General features: G+C 36.5%; 1 protein-coding gene across 17 annotated transcripts in view; it reads right to left on the minus strand.

The window, feature by feature from the left end:
• DCUN1D4 (defective in cullin neddylation 1 domain containing 4) overlaps positions 1-18,901 on the minus strand; it is a 40,843-nt gene that overhangs the window by 3,567 nt on the left and 18,375 nt on the right. For 13 of the 17 annotated variants that reach the window (XM_061352947.1, XM_061352938.1, XM_061353029.1 and 10 more), the window contains 6 exons: positions 9,546-9,637; positions 7,084-7,154; positions 5,354-5,445; positions 4,360-4,468; positions 579-683; positions 38-140 (listed from right to left, as the gene is read on the minus strand). In XM_061352947.1, the coding sequence (XP_061208931.1) occupies positions 38-140; positions 579-683; positions 4,360-4,468; positions 5,354-5,445; positions 7,084-7,154; positions 9,546-9,637 (572 nt within the window). The remainder of the gene's footprint in view (positions 1-37; positions 141-578; positions 684-4,359; positions 4,469-5,353; positions 5,446-7,083; positions 7,155-9,545; positions 9,638-18,901) is intronic. The other 4 variants (XM_061352965.1, XM_061353053.1, XM_061352956.1 and 1 more) reach the window with 1 other exon arrangement.

Raw genomic sequence — 18,901 nt, forward strand, 5'->3', positions numbered from 1 at the left:
AAACTATTTTAGAATACCAACATATGGTAGTACTTACAGGCTCCATCTTCATCATAGTTACTGAGGTCAAGGTTAATTGTTCTGCTGAATTCAAGAACGTTACACCATTGGTCCTTATTGATAACTTTGTATTTTGATTGCTGCTTGAGGCAAGAAACAGAAGTTACTAGAATACACTTTCAACTCCCTCAAAATCAGGTTCTCTTACTTAAAGAAAATTTAAACCTCATGCTGAATTACTTTAATCTGTATGCCTTCTAAAACTGGACAGGATTAAAGAAACCACTAACCAGCCAAGCCGGTGTTGAATAATTCACGTTTTTGATTAAGACATCTTTTAGTGGACAAACATACAGCAATAAAAGCAAATCAAAGACATTCTATACTTTGTCCTGCAGCATATGGATTTGAGGAAAAGGAAGTAAGGAAGATAACCAGTTACAAGTGCTGCTTTGGGGGTCGGTATGTTATACATCAGAACAACCAAAAAAATCTTAGTTGTTCATTCTATCTCTGGTTAAAGTATCAGAGAAAACAGATTAAAAAAAAAAAAAGTGACCCTGTTCCAAACTCCGTACCTCTAGAAACTGGTGAAATACTGGAAAAAGGGACCACGTTTTTCCTAAAAGAAGGCCCAACATACACTTGGCAGTATTGATATCTAGGCTGCGCTGGTCCTTTTCCTGCATAAAAAGGAAAAGGTCAAAAACCAGAAAATAACATAATTTCAGGATTTTTCACTTCCTGCACACATATATGAATTAAATTAACAAATGAATAATAAATACCAGTATCTAGCAGAGGTTTTTCATAAAACACAACTTCCTAGTAAAATTTCCTTCCCTGTAGCTAATAGCTTGCTATTCAGAGATGCTGCTTGATACAGGCTTTCCCAAAAAAACCTGTCACCATTATTGCTGATGAGGCATACACTCCTGTTTGTAACTTCAGACACTGTCAGAAAGCAATGGCCATTAGATCCATACCCATGTTTGCACATGTCTCTGCATATCCATGTCTCTTACAAAAGTACCACTGCACATATTTCCTGCAGAATTATTACAGCTACATAAACTATCAGCAAATAGTTAAGTAGCTACCAAGTAACAGAGACCATGCAAGAGTGAGTCAAGGAGGTACTTTGTTCTGTTATTCTACTGATTACATGAAATTCAGATTAAGTTAAATATCGAACGTGCAAAGGGAACAAAACACACTAGCACATGGAGACCCAATTTTAGTTCAACACAGTAGTAGTAGGCTTAGGGGATGATTTTTTCATTTCTGATAAGTTAAGAAAGTATCACCTGTACCCAACAGATTTGTTACATCTCATCAGTGGGAAAGTTAATATATCTGGTAACACAACTTCTACACGTCTCAAAAGTAATGTGTGTACATATAGAATCTGATTTTGTTACTTTAAGTAGTTTGTCCATCAACATTTGTTGTCTTGAAATTAAATAAATTGTGGTGTGAGATGGGATGTAAAACCTCACCCTTTTATGCCTCGCTTATAGCATTAAGCTACAAATTCAGAAGTTAATGAAATCACAAAAATAAAGTTCCACATTAGCTACTATACACCATGATCTCTCTGTATGTATCCATGATTGCAGACAGCATAGTCTAAATTAAGAAAAAACACGGATATAGGGATATCCAGAATACAGATGCCTCAGAGCAGTGTGAGACAGCTACCCAGGACAGAGGGAACTGAACCCTTTGCCTCACCTTTGCAAGAGCACCTGTATATATTACAGAAGACACATCTTTATTGAAAACAATCTTGAAACAAGCAGAACTGCCTTCTGTATGAAAGATGTGGTAAAGTGAGATCCCAGTTCCTGAAGAACAGCCGAATGCCTTAGCCACATGATTATCTTTTCTTCTTGAAACCCATTTCATATAAAATAAACTTTAACTCTAAAAACTCTATAAACCAAATTTTATGGGGGTTCGTTTAGGAAGGTAAGTGTCCTTAAAAAAAAAAAAAAAAAAAAAGAGTCCAGCAGCTCTCAAAACATCAGAAACTGGGTTTAGTGACCAAATGTAAACCAAATGGGACTTCACTCATTCTGATCTAGAGAAAAACTGTAAATTCCAGGATGAACAAAGCTTTTCAATTGGTAATAAAATTAAAACACACACCTGCAAAGGCATTTTGAATTAATATGATACAAGTCTTTCACTTATTTCCAATACCAAAAAGTTCTTAAAACTAATCCCCTTTCCAAAGTCCATTTACACCTGTCACAAACACCTTTAGGCAGAAATGATACTGCTGTAAGAATACATTTTACTTTCCATACTGTTTATACTCTGAATTCTTCCCACACACTTAAGTGTTAATGAAATCAGGCTCTGTTCCTTGTACTTTGGCTGTTTTTACATGCCTTACATTGTAAAGTTCCTACATTCTCTCTCTCTGACTACTGTTCAGAACAGATTATTCAGATAAACCCTTTGTACCCACCTCCAACTGTCTAATGGCTCATCTGCTGTGACAGATGCTCCAATTGCATTTCCAGATACTTACATTAACTTTCTTGGATACCGTGGGGAATAATACATTGACAAACTGTGATAAATGTTAGTATTTGCTTTACATTGATGATAGACAGCCTGAGATTTTTTCCCCCCCACATTTCAGGTAAAAGAGCTGTTTAAGCCATGAAATATGTGCATCTGTATGTTCTCAAACTTGGGAATGACAATAGCAAACAGGGAGCAAGAAGTGTATTTGTGCTTAATACCAACATATGGCATTTTATATTATTTCCTCAAATCCCTGCTGACTTAAATCATTCATGCTGCACAAAACCTTGATGATATTTATTTTTATTGACAAACTACCAAATCACAACAGATGCTTTCAAAAATTCTCTCTTAAAACTTCAAAAGTTTATACAAGTGCTTTTTGCCATAGAGTACTTTCCTGGAATTATTACTCTTAGGATAGAAATTATACAATCTTCTGAATCAAAACCCAAAAATGCTCCCATCAGCTTTTTGCTACCAACTACTTCAATTATTCTGATAAAAATTATGAAGATATTTATCTGCTACATCTATATAAATATATCAGCCTTTGTCAGCCTTCATCTCTATTATTACTGGATGCCACTCTCCACTGGCTCCACAGTATTAAAAGTTCGATAATTCTACTAATCCAATATTGTTTTGACAATTCCTCTGTTGATATGCCTTTGACTTGCAGTTCTACAACCTGGGGGTTTTTTGGCCACAAATAATGTCACAGCACCTGTGTCACAATGTTTAAATTCTTTTTCAAGATATCTGTTTGGTATCTCTTGAATAAACCTCACCCACTATCCTCTTCTTAAGTTTCTGCACTTGCTTTTGACAGGCCATTAGCTGATTCAGATTTGCTACCTGTTCAAAACAGTTCATCAGTATCTTCCTTGAAAATGTTATTTCTTGCCTTTGCATTTTATGTTGACCAAAACTGGCAGAATCAATCTTCACACAGCAAAGGAGTAATTAAGATGTTCATAAAGCTTTTTTTGTCCTCTCATACAAACTAATACCACGCATTTTGACATACTCAGGTGTAGGCTTCTTTGGTTAAAAGTGAACTACTTTGACTCTCTGCAAGCTAACACGTAAAAAGCAATGATGTACCACAAATCTGAGTTGCCTATGACAGAAACTGAACTGAGAGCAATTCTGATAGGTAAGTATTTCTTATTATTTTTCTCATGTTACTTCTTTTTCCCTGCAAATTTTCTTGGTGCATTTGGCTCTCCTGCACTGAAATCTTAGCTTCAGTTTTGCCTGTGATCGTGTTTATGGTAAGTCATCTGTACATCACATTACATCACACTAGCAAAATGGATGTCCAAATTCCATGTCAAAATGTTAATTTAGAAAATTAAAGTTATTTTATTGCTCCCTTTAAATAGGAATAGTCCTATGTATATTATGGGTTCCAATACCAGGTACAGTTTTATGGATACATATTTTACAAAAGGAAGACTGATCACAGTATATTGTTTAACAAATACTGAGAACACCATTAATGACCTTCTAACAGTCTTCCAATGTACAACAGAATAGGGCCTAAATTACTTCCTTGAAGTTACAGAATAGGTTGAGGCAGAGACGTAACAAATAATGTCAAAACACTAAACCACTGAACTTCGAGCATCCTATATACTTTTCTTTTCCAGTTCTAGCATTTTACATATACTTTTTTAGAATATAAACAGTTCCATTTGTTAGAAGCAATCTAGAGTGGTTTCTTAACAGAAACATACTTAGAAGTATACAGTCTTCCAATTATTATTTATGAATGTAAAGTTTTCATTTCAGATGCTGGTCCTCCCCATTACTTACCCGTGCAAAGTCAAATGCATATCTATAAATAAGTTTAAAATTGGTAGGTTCATTTAATAAAGATCTCAAGTAATCCAGAGAATTTCTCAATTTTTCTGTAGTATCACATCTATAAAAAAAGCACAAAGTGAATTTAGAGTCTGCATTCTCACACAAATGTCTGATGGTTTAGAAAAGCATCTCTAACATGTATCCCCATCAATCTGTTCAAAATACATCACTTTGTACAAAGGCATGTTTATGAGTTTGTCTGCATAAAATGCCTTGATTGAACCCATAGTGCGAAATGGATTTAGGTAAAATAGAAAAGTCTTACACTGGTATTCTGATAAAAAATTGTTTGGCCTTGTGAAAAATGCACTCTCCAGAGGATTAAACTAAGACATTGTCTACACATGGCAAAGAACCAGCAAACCCTAGCAGTGAAATGATTCTTTGCTGAAACTATAAAAATCCTCATACAATTTTAGTGATTCCGTTCTGGAAGGCAAGTCAAAACACAGTTCTTTCTCCAGCTCTCTATGAATTACATGATTAGTCAATTGCATTTGTTAATTATGCCACAAAGATAAGCTCTCAACTAGAGAAAGCAAATCTTAGAAAGAATATGACAATGCACAATCACAGAAAGGTTTTGTATTATTTGGCATTTTGAACCACACATGCTCTAACAACATGCCAATATCTAATAGATAGGTCCAATCCAGTGACAAAGACAGACGTCTTTGGGGACAAAACCAGTGTTGAACCTCATGACATTTCTGTTTTCTTGAGACTGCAGACATTTTAATCCAACTATATTTAAATGTGTAGCTGTCAGGTTTCAAGTTGTCTCTAGGTGGCTGTATCACCATAAATGGGACCAAAAAAGTATGGTTTTCACTCCACAGCAGAGCTGTCCAGTTTAAGTGTTATGAGTCAAAATATCAAAGCCTGTTTTCTCTCAGAACTGGGTTTACTATAACAAGTGTAAGGGGTTTTCCAAAGCACTTACTGTAGTGACGTCATTCCTTTTAACCATTCTTGTAATGTAAAGTAGCCCATGTTTTGTGCATCCAACTTCCATGCTAGTACAAGCATAACTACCTGAAAAGAATTAACAGAAAGATCCACACATTATTCAAGTAACTGTTTAGTAGGCTACTAATGCTTTACGCGTCTAAATGGGATGTTCAGATCCTTGATGCACTATTTTAAAAGTTAAAAAAACTGAAAATGACAAACCTGTACATAATCCAAGGAGAAAATTAGCAGTGTAAAGACACAGTGAACATCCACCCAAGTTACAAGTAGCCAGTCTGCTTTAAGGTAGTATGTACAGCCAACTAGTGAGTGGTACAAGGAAGATGAATAGGTGCCAAAGCTACAGAAATGGTTTTCCAAAACTGTTACAAAAGTTAAGTACCAATGTGGTGACATGTTACATTTGACATTTGTTGCCCTCTCCTCTAGATGAACATTAGTTGCAATCCATGAGCTCTGTGAAATCCGGTTATTCTAAAGCTAATTGTGATCCCACCTGAAACCAGCTATTCCATCAAACCTACCTAACTGTGCAGGTCTGGAACATGCAGTTTAATTCCAGTAGATGTTAAGTAAATCTAGATTAACTAACATTAACATACACAAAGCAGAGGCTGATAAATAAATACTTCAGTTTTGCCCAAAAGGAACCAGAGTCCTTTTCACATCTAACAAGGAAGACTGAAGCCATAAAGAATTCAGATAGAGATTACTGTCTTACTGAGGAACCCAAGAAACCACTTTTGATAAATACAGGGAAAAACTTTCAGGCCAGTCGGTGCTGCAGACTAGAAGAAGAAAATAATCAAATAATTTAAATTTGCAACTCAGCCATTAACTACCTGTTAATACAGCTCTATATGGATTTTAATGCAAAATCAGAACACCTACTTATATACCCAAATGTCTGCATAAATATCAAGGGGTTATTATATTAATAAACTCCACAACTAGGTAATCCCACATTTCCAGTAAATCTCTCAAAGCCACAATTCTCATTTTACTTAGAGATGGACAACTTATGAACCCTGTAAAAGATAGGCCTTGAGTATACACTTTAAGAGCAAAGATCAAGCACTAGGAGAAAGCCTGTAAAAGGCACTATTCATTTCTAAAGCGTGCGTGGCGTCACGTGCGTGTATGTTGTTATAGATACCCCTCATTTGTCTTTTAAAATGTCATAAAGGGAGTGCTAATACCGCTCACAGTTTTCGAAATCTGCTCTCCAAGAAAGCCCAAATAAAACACTACTTTACAGTTTTGTACCTGCTACATTAAATCTCCTGTGTCTTCTCAGTGTTTCTGAAAAGACAGCCAGCAGCCTTTTAACTTTAATTTTAAAAAGCCTCCCAGATCTCCTGTTTGGAATGGTGGGAAAGTGAAAGAGGTGGCAACAAAGACTAATTGCGATTTTACAGGTTGACAGTTTGGGGTTTCATATAAAAGAAACTTGTTTCCAAATGTGCACATAAACCTCCCTGGTTTGTATTTCTTTATTAAAAAAAACAAAAACAAACAAAAAACCACATCAAAAACCAACAAAAAAACCCCAGCAACCAACAACAAAAAAAAAAACCAAAAAACCCACCATCAAAACAATTCCAGGTGTTATTTTAATTCTTAATGGAAAATAAGAGATACAAGACCTTCTCATGTGCATCATAACAGATCAGGCACCTTTTTAATGGACTTTGAACTTACATTTTCTGGTTCAACTCCAATGTCTTCACAAAATTTCTCCATACCTTCTGGCCCTACAATATCATCAGTGCCTGCAAATGCAATACATTTTATTTATCTCTGAAAATTAAAGCAGTCCTACACCTTTAGAGCACAAGCGAACTGCAATCACACAGTACAACCTCAACTTCTGTACAGTTTGGTTTTGACACACAATAAATATTTCCACACTTACTATCAGATCTGAATACACTTAAATCTTTATCTCAGCTTTGGAAACAGAGACAGAAAAACATAAAACTACTTTTATTTCCTGACAATATCCTTTATTCTACCCATCTACTGAGATAATCTTGCAAGAATAAATCAATAAGACCTTTAAGAATGCACTTAGGACTAGCAGAACATCCACCTAATAGTACCATGGTTAAATGGGTGGACAGTGGTTAGCCAAACTCCTCTCTTGGCTTGAAACTCTAATGTTACTGCAAGATCATACCACATAAACCCATGATACATAGCTATACAGGACATAAGACATTATCATTCCCAGAATCTCCTTCCTTATTGTCTCAAATACTACCTATATAGCATTTTCTACAAAAAAGAGCCTAAAATAAAAGTCTTGTGCTCCTGTTCGTTCACATCGCTATGCCATGACCACACATTATCTGAATTTTAGTAACTGCAGGGGGAAAGAAGACATGAATTACAGCTGTTTCTTTTCCAACTTAGATGGGGGAAAAAGAAGATGAAAAATATAGATGCTGTTTAAATGCACTATTATTAAAACATGCTGTTAAAAGAAGATATTTGTAATCTTTGTAATACTCTTGAAAAAATCACATAGGCATTAAGAACTGCATTGTGCAATTTAATTTTTAAGTAAATTCTAAGTATCTGGAGAATTTTGTTAGAGTTCTTTATTATGTTTAAAAGGACTCATTCAGGGAAAACAAAACCCAAAACATTAAAGGCTGAAATGCCTACTTTTATCCAATATAAAGATCACAATGTGCAAGAAAGAGATCTGGTTTATTATCAGGTGACCTACTATTCTAAAATAACAAGGTTTAATTATATCTTTTCCCATTTTCTCATGATATCCTCTCACAGTCCTCTGAGTGTAAACAACAGTTTTTAGAAAGGCTCATTTCGTAATGTAAAGACACACACTAGGGAAAAAAACCTCAAAACAAACAAGTGCAGTGCCAACTCTCTGCATATATAAAGGAGAAGACTTATGAAGCAAGAACACAAAGTAGATTATTCTTTGAAAATTAATTTTTAGAATGTTACTCAATACTGTAAACAGAATCATACTCTCCACTTTTCTCTGTTTTATCTTGGTGTATGCATCCAATGGAAAATCAAAAGTTCTTTCATATACAGCCTTCCTTTCATCCCTTCTTTCCATGAAAGTCTTGACAAAAATGAGTTATCCCTGTTGCTAGAGTAAAAAAATAAATCAAGCTGCTCAGAAAGGCAGAGAATCTGAAAGGTTAGGTTTGGCTTGAATTTGACTGAATCTCCTCTCACAGACTGCCACAGACAAGTGAGATACCAAAGTATGTGATTTAGTTTATATAATTTTATTAGAAGAAAGATATTATTACATCAAATTGTCACTCTTCATTATGCATAAGAAGCAGATAAAATGGAACAAGCTCCCAGAAAAGGTATCCAAGACAACGTCATAAAACTGCAAGATAACCTTATTTTGTCAATCACCTATTTCATTTCCTTTTGGTTTTTAGCATCATGAGATCATGTTTTCCCATACTTTAAGTTCTCCTTTTGAGAAAACCACATGTAAAAAAATGAATACAACCACCAACTTCAGTATTAAAGGACCATCTCTAGTGACTGCAGATCATAATTAACAACCCTAGAAGTAATGCCTGAAGAAATTTCTCATACAGAAGGTCAAAAAATACTTCAGTCTACCTTTCCTATACCTTTATAAAGATAAGACCAGTATGGGAGACTTGAATTTATACACTACTTTGCTTGAAATCATATGCACAGCACTCAGCAGGAAAACAAAAATAATGTTTCTACCTGTCCCACCTTTAATTAAAATACAAAAAAAAAAAAAAAGAAAAGAAAAAGACACACTTGTGAAGCATAATTCTGTACTATTCAGCACTAACACGGCAGATAACAGAACTTCTAAAGAAGCAGAGGTAACACCACTTTGGAAAGAGGTCCATATTTAGCTATAGATTTGAATAGTAAAGTATATATGTTCCAAAATACTTTCAGTTGCACATCTTCTCCATTCATTTCCTAGAATGGAGACAAAGACAAAACTGCCCCTGAAACCCTTCAACTTTACACTATACAGAACATAAGAAAAGCTTCTTTAAGACTTTTACAAAAAAGCCTCTACAGTCATTCTTGGAAAAGATCAGTTAACGTCACTTTTTCATTCCAATGGAGATTGAATTGTTAGTAAGAAGAAATTCACATTTCACCCTTACCTGCATATTCATAGAACCATTCTAAGCACCTCTTACTTGAAAAGACTTCTTCCTCTGCTTTTATTCTAGACGAATCATATTTTCTATACATACTTTGAAAATAAAAGAGAAACAAGTGATTAATTCATCATTTTTTTAGAAGCAATATTTATTCAGACACTATAAGCAGCAGCGTTAACTCATGAACAATTTACCCAGCATTCTGTCCTCATATCCAGTCACTTGGGATACTGCTTAACAGAACAAGGACCAGTGAACCTAAATACTATGTTTGCTCAGTCTGTCACACTTCAACTGAGTCATAATCATTATCCATGTACATTAACCTTCCTTACAACATATACAGGCCAGCTCAAATTCAAACCCAAGCTGTTTTGCATAAGTTCAAGAAAGACTTGTGCATACTGGTAGTGACCACAATCAACTGATGGGCTGCAACTTAGCTGGGGGTCTAAACCCACAGTAATTGCAAGTCACAGTGAACACACATACTTCATATACTTTGAATTATCTACTAAGGAGAACTACACATACTCTTCTTGCCTCCTCAAAAAAAAATCCTCTAGAAGGCATGAAGGCCAAAATAGACACAACCCACACATACATTATACTAAAGCCTGTAAGTTAGTAACACAAAAGAACCACAGAGAACAGGTTACAGGTCCTTACTGACAGTAACTCAAGGAACCTCATTCATCATGGGGTAAAAAGTTATCTGAAAAGCTAGATTCATAGTGTTCCTTCTCCCCTGAAGGAGGCAAAGTTATGCTCTGCTTTAACAAGAAGCATAAACAATTTTAACTACATTCAGGAAACAACACTGAAGTACCAATCTCCTGACTTCAGCATCTGCAACACCTAAAGCCTGAAAGGAACAGCAGAAGCTGATGAGTTACTCCACCCTGTTTAGACTTCTCTGAAACGCAGACACTATCATTTGTGTTAGAGGGAAAAGACTCAGCAGTCCAAGTAGCTGTTCACTGCTGCACATGCATTCTCTGATCCATTTCCACCACTCTGCAGTAGCCTGGGCTCATACCGGCTGAAGAGAGCCGAGAAACAAATGGCTTAGATTAGGGGAGGTAGCCAAGAATGGCTCTGTGATTGTTCCAAGCATGCAGCCCTCCCTCTTACGGTCCTGCTGGGGGAGGACAACACAGCAGCTAACTTCTTCAAGGAGTATGGAGTTGATTTCTTCACCATTTTCCTCTAGAAAGGCACATAAAAGATGTGTATACTTAGGAGATTAGAGTACGCTGGATCCCACTATCCTCCACCTACTTATAAGCTAGGAGGAACTGTAGCCAGACATTAATGGCATATAGATCATTACAGTAACTCGAAGAACTGCTTTGTGTTTATTATCATAGCTATTTTAAACCAACTATCAGAAAAGTAATCCTGGTCAGAGCAAAATGATAAATTGCTAATTGAAAGACATCTTCAGACATTTCAAGATGGAAAGAAAAATTAACACTGTTCTGAAACACACACTGATCTGCAACTAACTGCAACACTGCAGAAAAATGCCGGTCACACGTGTCCCAAACATAACCACCATTTGTATGTTTGATTTTTGTTTTGGATTGGTTCTTTTTGTTTTGTTGGGGTTTTTTGGACGGGTTAGGGTTTGTTTCTTTCTTTTTTTTTTTTTTTTTTCATTTTTTAAAACAGCTTAAAATTTTTTTTCTCTTTGAATTACCTACTTTGTGCAAGCTTTATTGCAGTTGCAAACGAACAGGCTGACATAACTGCCCAGTAAGTAAACGAAGCCAGAAGGTAGAAGTCAAGAGTTGGAACAATTTATTTTGTTCCAGATCTGATAACTTGACATTCTCATACTTGCAGAATGACCTGTGATTTTGAAAGACCTACCCAATATTTTTTAGGCTAATTTGAATTCAGAGAAATAAAGAAAAATGTCTTGAGACAAAGAAAGGAAGCATTCTGCCACTTTGGCAAAAGTCTGATTATTCAGTATCCCCTTTTTTTTTGTAGCAAACAAACGTGACAAACACAACCAAACTGGAAGTTGACAGCAGGAGCTAGCCAACATCTTCATTCTATTCTATTTATTCAAGAACTCTCTAAGAGCACTGCTGGGACCTAGGACACGCAAAGCCAATGTGGCTCCCAAAGACAGACATTCATCACAAGACTCTCTTTGTTCTTACAAAGGGATGATAATCAAGTGCCTTGCCCTGCTTGTTCATGGAACCCATCAGCACGCTCACTGTCAGTATGTGAACAGTGCGTTTGGGAAGGAACCTTCAAGAAAAATTTACTAACAGAGCTCTAGGTCACCCAGGTACATCAGGAAAAGGATTCCTGCATCTACATACACCAGAGCTAAACACTGTAGCCTGAACCAAGACACCAATGACAGGGGCACGCACAAGAAGAATGGTGAATGACAACAGAAAAAAAAATTAACGCCCGTGTTATATATTCACTGCATCTACACATAGTGAGTTTACATAGGACTAATATTGTGCTTAAGGATAAGGTCATTGTTTCGGAACTGCAGGAAACAATGTTCGTTAGGAAGTCTGTGTGACTAACATACAGCCAAATAACTCCAAGCAAAACACTCTGGCCTCAAACTTATCATTGTTCAAAAAAAACTCAGTAACTGACCAACAGAGTTTGATTTTGAGAAAGCAGAACTGATCACAGAACTTCCAACCTGTGCCAACAGAGAAATTACTTCACAAATTCAAAAAATAGAATCAGACAAAATGTAATTTTGAGCTATCCTAGTCTCTGCTACGAGCTAATTAGCCAAACAGAAGTGCAGATGACACCATATCGTGCATTGTGCACAGCCAGAAGCATAAAACCATGCAACAAAAATGGCTGGATGAATCTCGAATGCCTTTTGCTCAACATAAAGAAACTAAAAGCAGACCCCACAGTCTGCAAGACAAGGATCATTTTAAAAGGAATATAACAGAAATGAGCAACAGCAATGCAGACCCACTATTAGTAATCTCTCACATACAAAAGATGAAACCTGTCCTCTCCCTGCTGATTCCAAATGCCTAATGAGTTTCTCTTTCCCAGTCTAGCCAAACCAGCTAGTTCTATTATCAAGAGACTCCTGCCCTGAAGTGCTTGGTGAAGCGAGATGAGAAAGGAGTAGACAAGTATCTGACATTACAGCCTAGGACACCTTGGTCCAATTATCACAGCAAACCCAAACTGCCAGCACAGGGTAAAGGTAATTCCGAAGACTGTGTCCTCTGAACTATCATTAACACAGATGTGATTGTCTCAAGATCAGTGTATACAGAGGAGAAAACCACAAACTGCCAGAGACATCTGGCATTCATTTTATATCCTTGAGTATTTCTCTTATCTTTGGAACATCCTGTACATAGTGCAAGATTATGTGCCTTGTCTTTGTGCTAAGGACAGTGTCTCTTGCTACACAAACTGCCAGAGCGCACACGGTAGGTATCTGAGTATTTTGGGAGCACCAAACATCTACCGAGCAGATCCAAGTTTCAAACTGCAAGTCCTCAACGGTTCACAGCTTCCTCAAGATGAACAGCCCCAGTACCCTCAAACAGATGCACAATCATTATGCTGATCATGTTACAGTTTATTTGCTTATCCATTGATGGTCTGTAAGAGGAACCTGGAGAGTTTCAGCCAAACAGCAGAAATGAAAGAATATCCTGTTCCACGTCTAGAGGAAAGGGGGTAAGAAAAGAAGTGGCAAGGAATAGAAGGAGTAAAAACCCCACAGACACCTTCCATAAAAGAAGGGCCAACAAGTATGCCTGGTACTTTTGGTACGAGAATTTGTACTACTGCCAGAGAATGCTGACACTACAACAGGTTTGCTAAAGGGTGCTGTCTCCATCATCAGAGCCAGAAAAGTGGATGCAGAACTTTCTCCCAGAGTGTCCACTACTGCTACCACTATTGTACAACAGTGAACTCCGGGACTTCAGTTTAGAAAAACCCTTCCATTTCTGAACCCTGACACATTACTCCCTCAGGAAAAAAAAAGGAAACAAAAATCTACCTATGGGCAAAGAGTATATTATTTGTCTCAGATGAGACACACATGGAGGTCAAATTACTCAGATAAATATTCACTTGCAAAATAATAGGTTTTATTAGTTTTGTATGACACTGTCAGTATCACAACAGTGACTGCAGACTTAACAAAATATTGTTGTATATTATAACCAATATTCCCTTAAGGAGCATTTAGCTTTTTCTCTATTTTACCTGCTAGAGAGGAAAGAATGTGGGACAGGGCTGGGAAAAAGCAATGTGAAATTAACCAGCCCAAGTTTTATAAAAGTGGTGTTGACTACTTAATGAAGTTATTGTCTCAGAAATGCCTGCATCTCCAACATGATGTAAGAGCTGACTCTTAACATCCATTTTTAAGCTTGTCTTTGAAATATTCTTATGAGCTAGGGAACTGATGTCCATGCAATAAAGATGAGACAATGCAATTTATAACTGGAAGTGGTGTCAGTAGATGTAACCAAACTATTAAAAAAACCTAACTGTCTAGGCCTTTTATCATCCATATCTTTTCCCCATTATTTTCCTCCATCTGTAACTGATTTGGTGGGAAAGCAAAAGCATGAAAATTCCATCCAGCTATTAAGAGTTTACCAGGCAAGTCACCATACATGGTCACTGCCAGCAAAAGAACAAGGTCATGGTAATTCTCTTCAGTCTAATGAGGTCTTCACAAGTTTCATTTTCTACTCCTGCTCTGAGCATGCTTCAACTGTACTGACATTAAAGCTCCACCTACCACAGTAGCAACTCTGGGCTGTGTGACTCCAGAATACTCAAAGTGAGATCTGTGAAAGCACTGAGTTTAGGTCACACAAAACATTCTCTTGATGTGGAAGCTGGTAATTGCTCACTTGAGAGGGAAAAGAAAAAAAAAAAAAACTAAACAAAAAGGTAACAGTTCATAATGGTAGGTCAAAAGATAAGCCCTCATCAAGATTTGCAACCTGCTTGTGTCACATGGTCAGTGTTTACTGAATGAAAATATCGAAGAAGTTTACCAACAGTAGCTTTGTTTCTATTGAACCAGAACTTACTCAAAAGCTTTACCTCATTTCATCCAAGCTTCAAACTGAGTAACTAATTGCTTTCAGATTATTTATATTTTGAAAGATGCAAACTGTTGATTGAAGAGAATGCCTCCTACCACTTTAATTAATTCTAATTAATTAACTTAAAATTTTGGCTGAGAATTTTCATCAGTGCAGCACAACAAAAATATTATTATAAATCCTTACCTGTTTATTCACAATTATGATTTTAGCAATAGTTTCATAAATACTGTAGTAGAAACAAGGGGAATGAGGAAGAGATATTTTACAACTTGCAAGGCATGACAAAGACTGCTTAAAGCAACCCTCAGCACAAATTTACTTGACTGGTAAGTTTTATGAATGAATACGTCTTATTTCTCCCTATTTTAAGACTTGCAATAATCTCTAAAGTTTAAAAATAATGTTTTGAACTTCATCAGGCTTAGTTAAGGAGCTTTATGTATAACAGCTAAGTATACATGCTAAGTCACATGTCCAGTTTAAGTTTCTTCCAAACTATTAAGTGAAGTTCACTACAAAGGTGTACATGACTGCACAAGGCAGGACCAAACCAGTTAGTTAACAACAACAGAACTAAAAAACCTCTCATCACTGAAGGTTTTGAAAACTTCCAAGGTTAGCACACTCTCATTTTACTTCCTTATGCTAATAAGTGTGTTCACTGTGTTTTGAAAACTTACGTTTTTCTACTACACGTTATAGAGCTTATTACTCAATAAAGAAAATATATTTTTCACATTAGTAGACATTATGTGGTCCATACACACATCTCTGATAAATTAGGCTCTAGATCTAATTGTCTGAAAACATATCTTTTAGGGAAGCAGACAAATATTCCTAGTTTTCATTCTTCTAAGGTCCAGATACCCATTACTGTAAGATTTCTGCCCTCAGCATGATTCTGGAATAAGGAGTAGAACTATTTTTTAAATGAGACTATCAGAAAGAAGACGTATATTATGCAGCTCAGCCTTCCCTATGGAAAAAGCCAGTACTTGGCTATAGATAAACAACATTAGATAATTACACAGTGGGGACTATATTCTTACTGAGCAAGTATCATTACATGAAACTTGCTTTACTTCTCCTAAGACATTAACAGAGTGAATAATCAGAAAATGTATACTTAACTCAAATTTGAGAATACCCTATACCATATTTTAAGTGGAGTAAAGTCAAGACTGTGATACTGGGAGGAAAATACAAACAAAGTCTTCAAGTCATTATGTTCTGGTTAATGTGTGCTAAACTATTTACCTCCAATAGCTATTCTTTAAGGTAGAATAAATCTTACTGTGATCAAAAAATGAATACACCAGGTTCTTTTCACTATACATCATCTGGTATAAAAGCTTCCTCCCACTGAAACACTGCATTCACGGTTCAAGCTGACTTTATGAACATTAATTAAGCGAATTCAAGCTCTCATTATGTAAGAGTGGGATGCTAAAGAACACGTTTGGAATCTTTGTTTTCCCTAATCAGTCTATGCATGAGATCAGCATTTCCAAATAACTTCACTAACAACTAGATTTATTCCTATAAGTGTTATCCCTCGAAAGCCAGTGTCATTATTCCACTAATCCTTCCAAGATAAGGCTGTAACCCTAACAGCCTAGAACCGAGGGTAAAAGCTATTATAAGCTCCCTGGTATCAGAAGTGTTTATGAGCTTAAGAGCCTTTAGAAATCACCCTCTCCTTCAGCACAGAGGCCTGCTGAAATAAACTTTCTGGAAAGAATACATCTCTCAAAATATTCCTGTTGAAGAACACACCCCAAGTAGTGAAGACTCAAGATACCACACAACAAAACTACCCAAGAAAGGATTTAAAAAACAAATTAATTTCCTTTGTATAGACAAACCAGGAGGAATTATCAACATCTGGTCACAGCTGCGATAACACTGCTAATGATAACAGTCCTTTGATAATCTTCAAACTATTACCTAACACTTCCCCTCTGAAAATAAACAGGAGACTTGCAATTACTGAATTTGTTAATGTTGCTCTGGTAAGTTTGCCATTATAACTGAGAAACATACAAAACTTACATCATTGCATAAGCATTTGAAGTGACAAATTATCGGTTAGGAAATACAATCTCTGCTGGAGAGAACATGTATTTTTTCACTGGAAGTAGACATTCCAGAACAGAACTCTGACTACCTTTCTTGCTTAATATAGAATCCACAGGCTAATGTCCCTTAAATGCTTATCCTGAGTTAATAGCTACTAGCTTCTAGGATTCTGCCTCTAAAACAGATGCAATAGTGAAGAACTGGGCCTAGAAGCCCTTTATTCCATAAACTGGCATTGCACTAACCATACTTGGTTTATTATACACATCACCCTTTACATACAGCATAAGAGGGAACGGCTTTGCAAATAACTAGGTCTGCTACAGCACACTGCTGTGGATTCCTGATTTCAGATATATTTCTGCTTCACAAACTGAGATGTTTGACCTCCAAAGACCAAACGTGACAGGCATAAGCTCTGCCTGACAAACATGCATGGCAGTAGGAGACAGCTTGCTCTTTGTCTAACTTGTTCACAGAAGGTTACAGTAGCATAAGTCAAATCTGGAGAAACCCTTCCTTCCTTGAAAGAAAATGAGAGATCCAAAACTGAGCTGAATGTTCAATGACTTCATACTGCCAATCATGTTGAAATAAAAACAGTTTTCTTGAAGACCAAAAGAAAAGAAACTTATACACTGGGAAGCAGAGAAAGCCTGCAAGCCTTTATAAGTTAAGAAGGAAGACAGATAAAAATTGGAACCACATCAGACAAGGATATTCCCCCTGCGGCCCATGACAGGCAGATCTGGTTTCACCTCCACTTGTAAAAGCAGGCTGAGGTCTTCCTTTTAATAAAGCCTTAACTGGCAGTAAAATGAAGACTATAGCCATTACTTACAAGCTAAAAAACATATATATATATATATATATACATACATATAAATCCTTCAAATTATGCTTTCAAAAAGCTCTTAAAAATATTTTTATATATACTACTGATAGAGTAAGAAATCAGTTTATCATTTTTTTATTTGAATTACACAAATCAGTATGTCTTACAGGCAACCTTACTCTCCTAGGGCTTTTGGGCTGTTTTGTTTTACCAGTGTCTTGGCAAAGGGAGATAGAGTTAAATTTTGTGAGCCTCTCTACTTAAGATTCTAGAAACATTCTCTCCTTGTTTCACTTCCATATTGCACGCATATATTTGAATAAGCTGTAATGTTCTCTATCAACTATTTAGCTTTTGTATATTATTATTTCTGAAAAACAAAATATATTTAGAAGTTGTGCTGCTGCCTTGTTCTTGTTAGCGTTACATACACAGAGCAATGAAAGGGGGAGTTGAAATCTCTTCTTCTCTATCAACAGATCATTTAATAAATTCCACTGCAGCTACAGTTGTGCAACCTTATTAAACACAATGGAGTTATAGAGGCATAACCAGAAGCTTAATTTGGCTAGTAGCATTTTTCTTACTCATGCTAGAGAATAAAAAGTAAAGTACCCAGCCTGATTTCAGGCACATAGTTAGGAGAAAACTGCATCTTTCTACCTTCCTGAGTTACTTGTTATGGAAGCATGTGTATTCCGAGTCACCAGTAATACATGAATGTAATAGAGCTCAAATTCTACGGACAAGGCACAGTGGCAAACAAACTTCCTGGCTGTATACCTCACTTTTCGACATCATGACAGTCCTGCACCTCTCATGCAGGAGTGCAAAGTCCTGTTCTCCTCTAAGTTCTGAATTCAGTGCACGTAAACAGTAACTACGTTGCACACAAAAAGCACATTCGATGTGCTCCATTTCGAATGACTGAGGCTGACTGAACACAGACATACTGAAAATCCAACACTTCGAGAACTGTCAGTTGTGCAACTCCTACACAAAAGAATACACTGCTTGCGCACATAGTTACAACCCACTTGCGCCCCTGCTGCCCAGGGGAAAGCTGAGCAGCACTGCCTTAGTCACCACTCCAACTGGCTACCACCTTGCCTGGGCAATCTTCACCTTTCCCTTACACAATAAGCATCTAATGACAACATGACAGGGAGAGACTAGCAGGACTTCAGGTTAAGAACTGAGAGGACTACAACTACATTTTTTCCAACAGGCTGTAGATTTGAGAATGCCCAATCCAGATTTTATACATGTATACATGAGATATTACTGTATCTCTTCAAAGTTGTTTTTGAACAAGCAAGTATCTCTACTTCAACGTCTGG

The sequence above is a fragment of the Neopsephotus bourkii genome, unplaced genomic scaffold (assembly GCF_033783945.1).
Source record: "Neopsephotus bourkii isolate Nb327-2 ecotype Australia unplaced genomic scaffold, CSIRO-AGI_Nbou_v1 NB_54, whole genome shotgun sequence".
Taxonomy (NCBI): Eukaryota; Metazoa; Chordata; class Aves; order Psittaciformes; family Psittacidae; genus Neopsephotus; species Neopsephotus bourkii.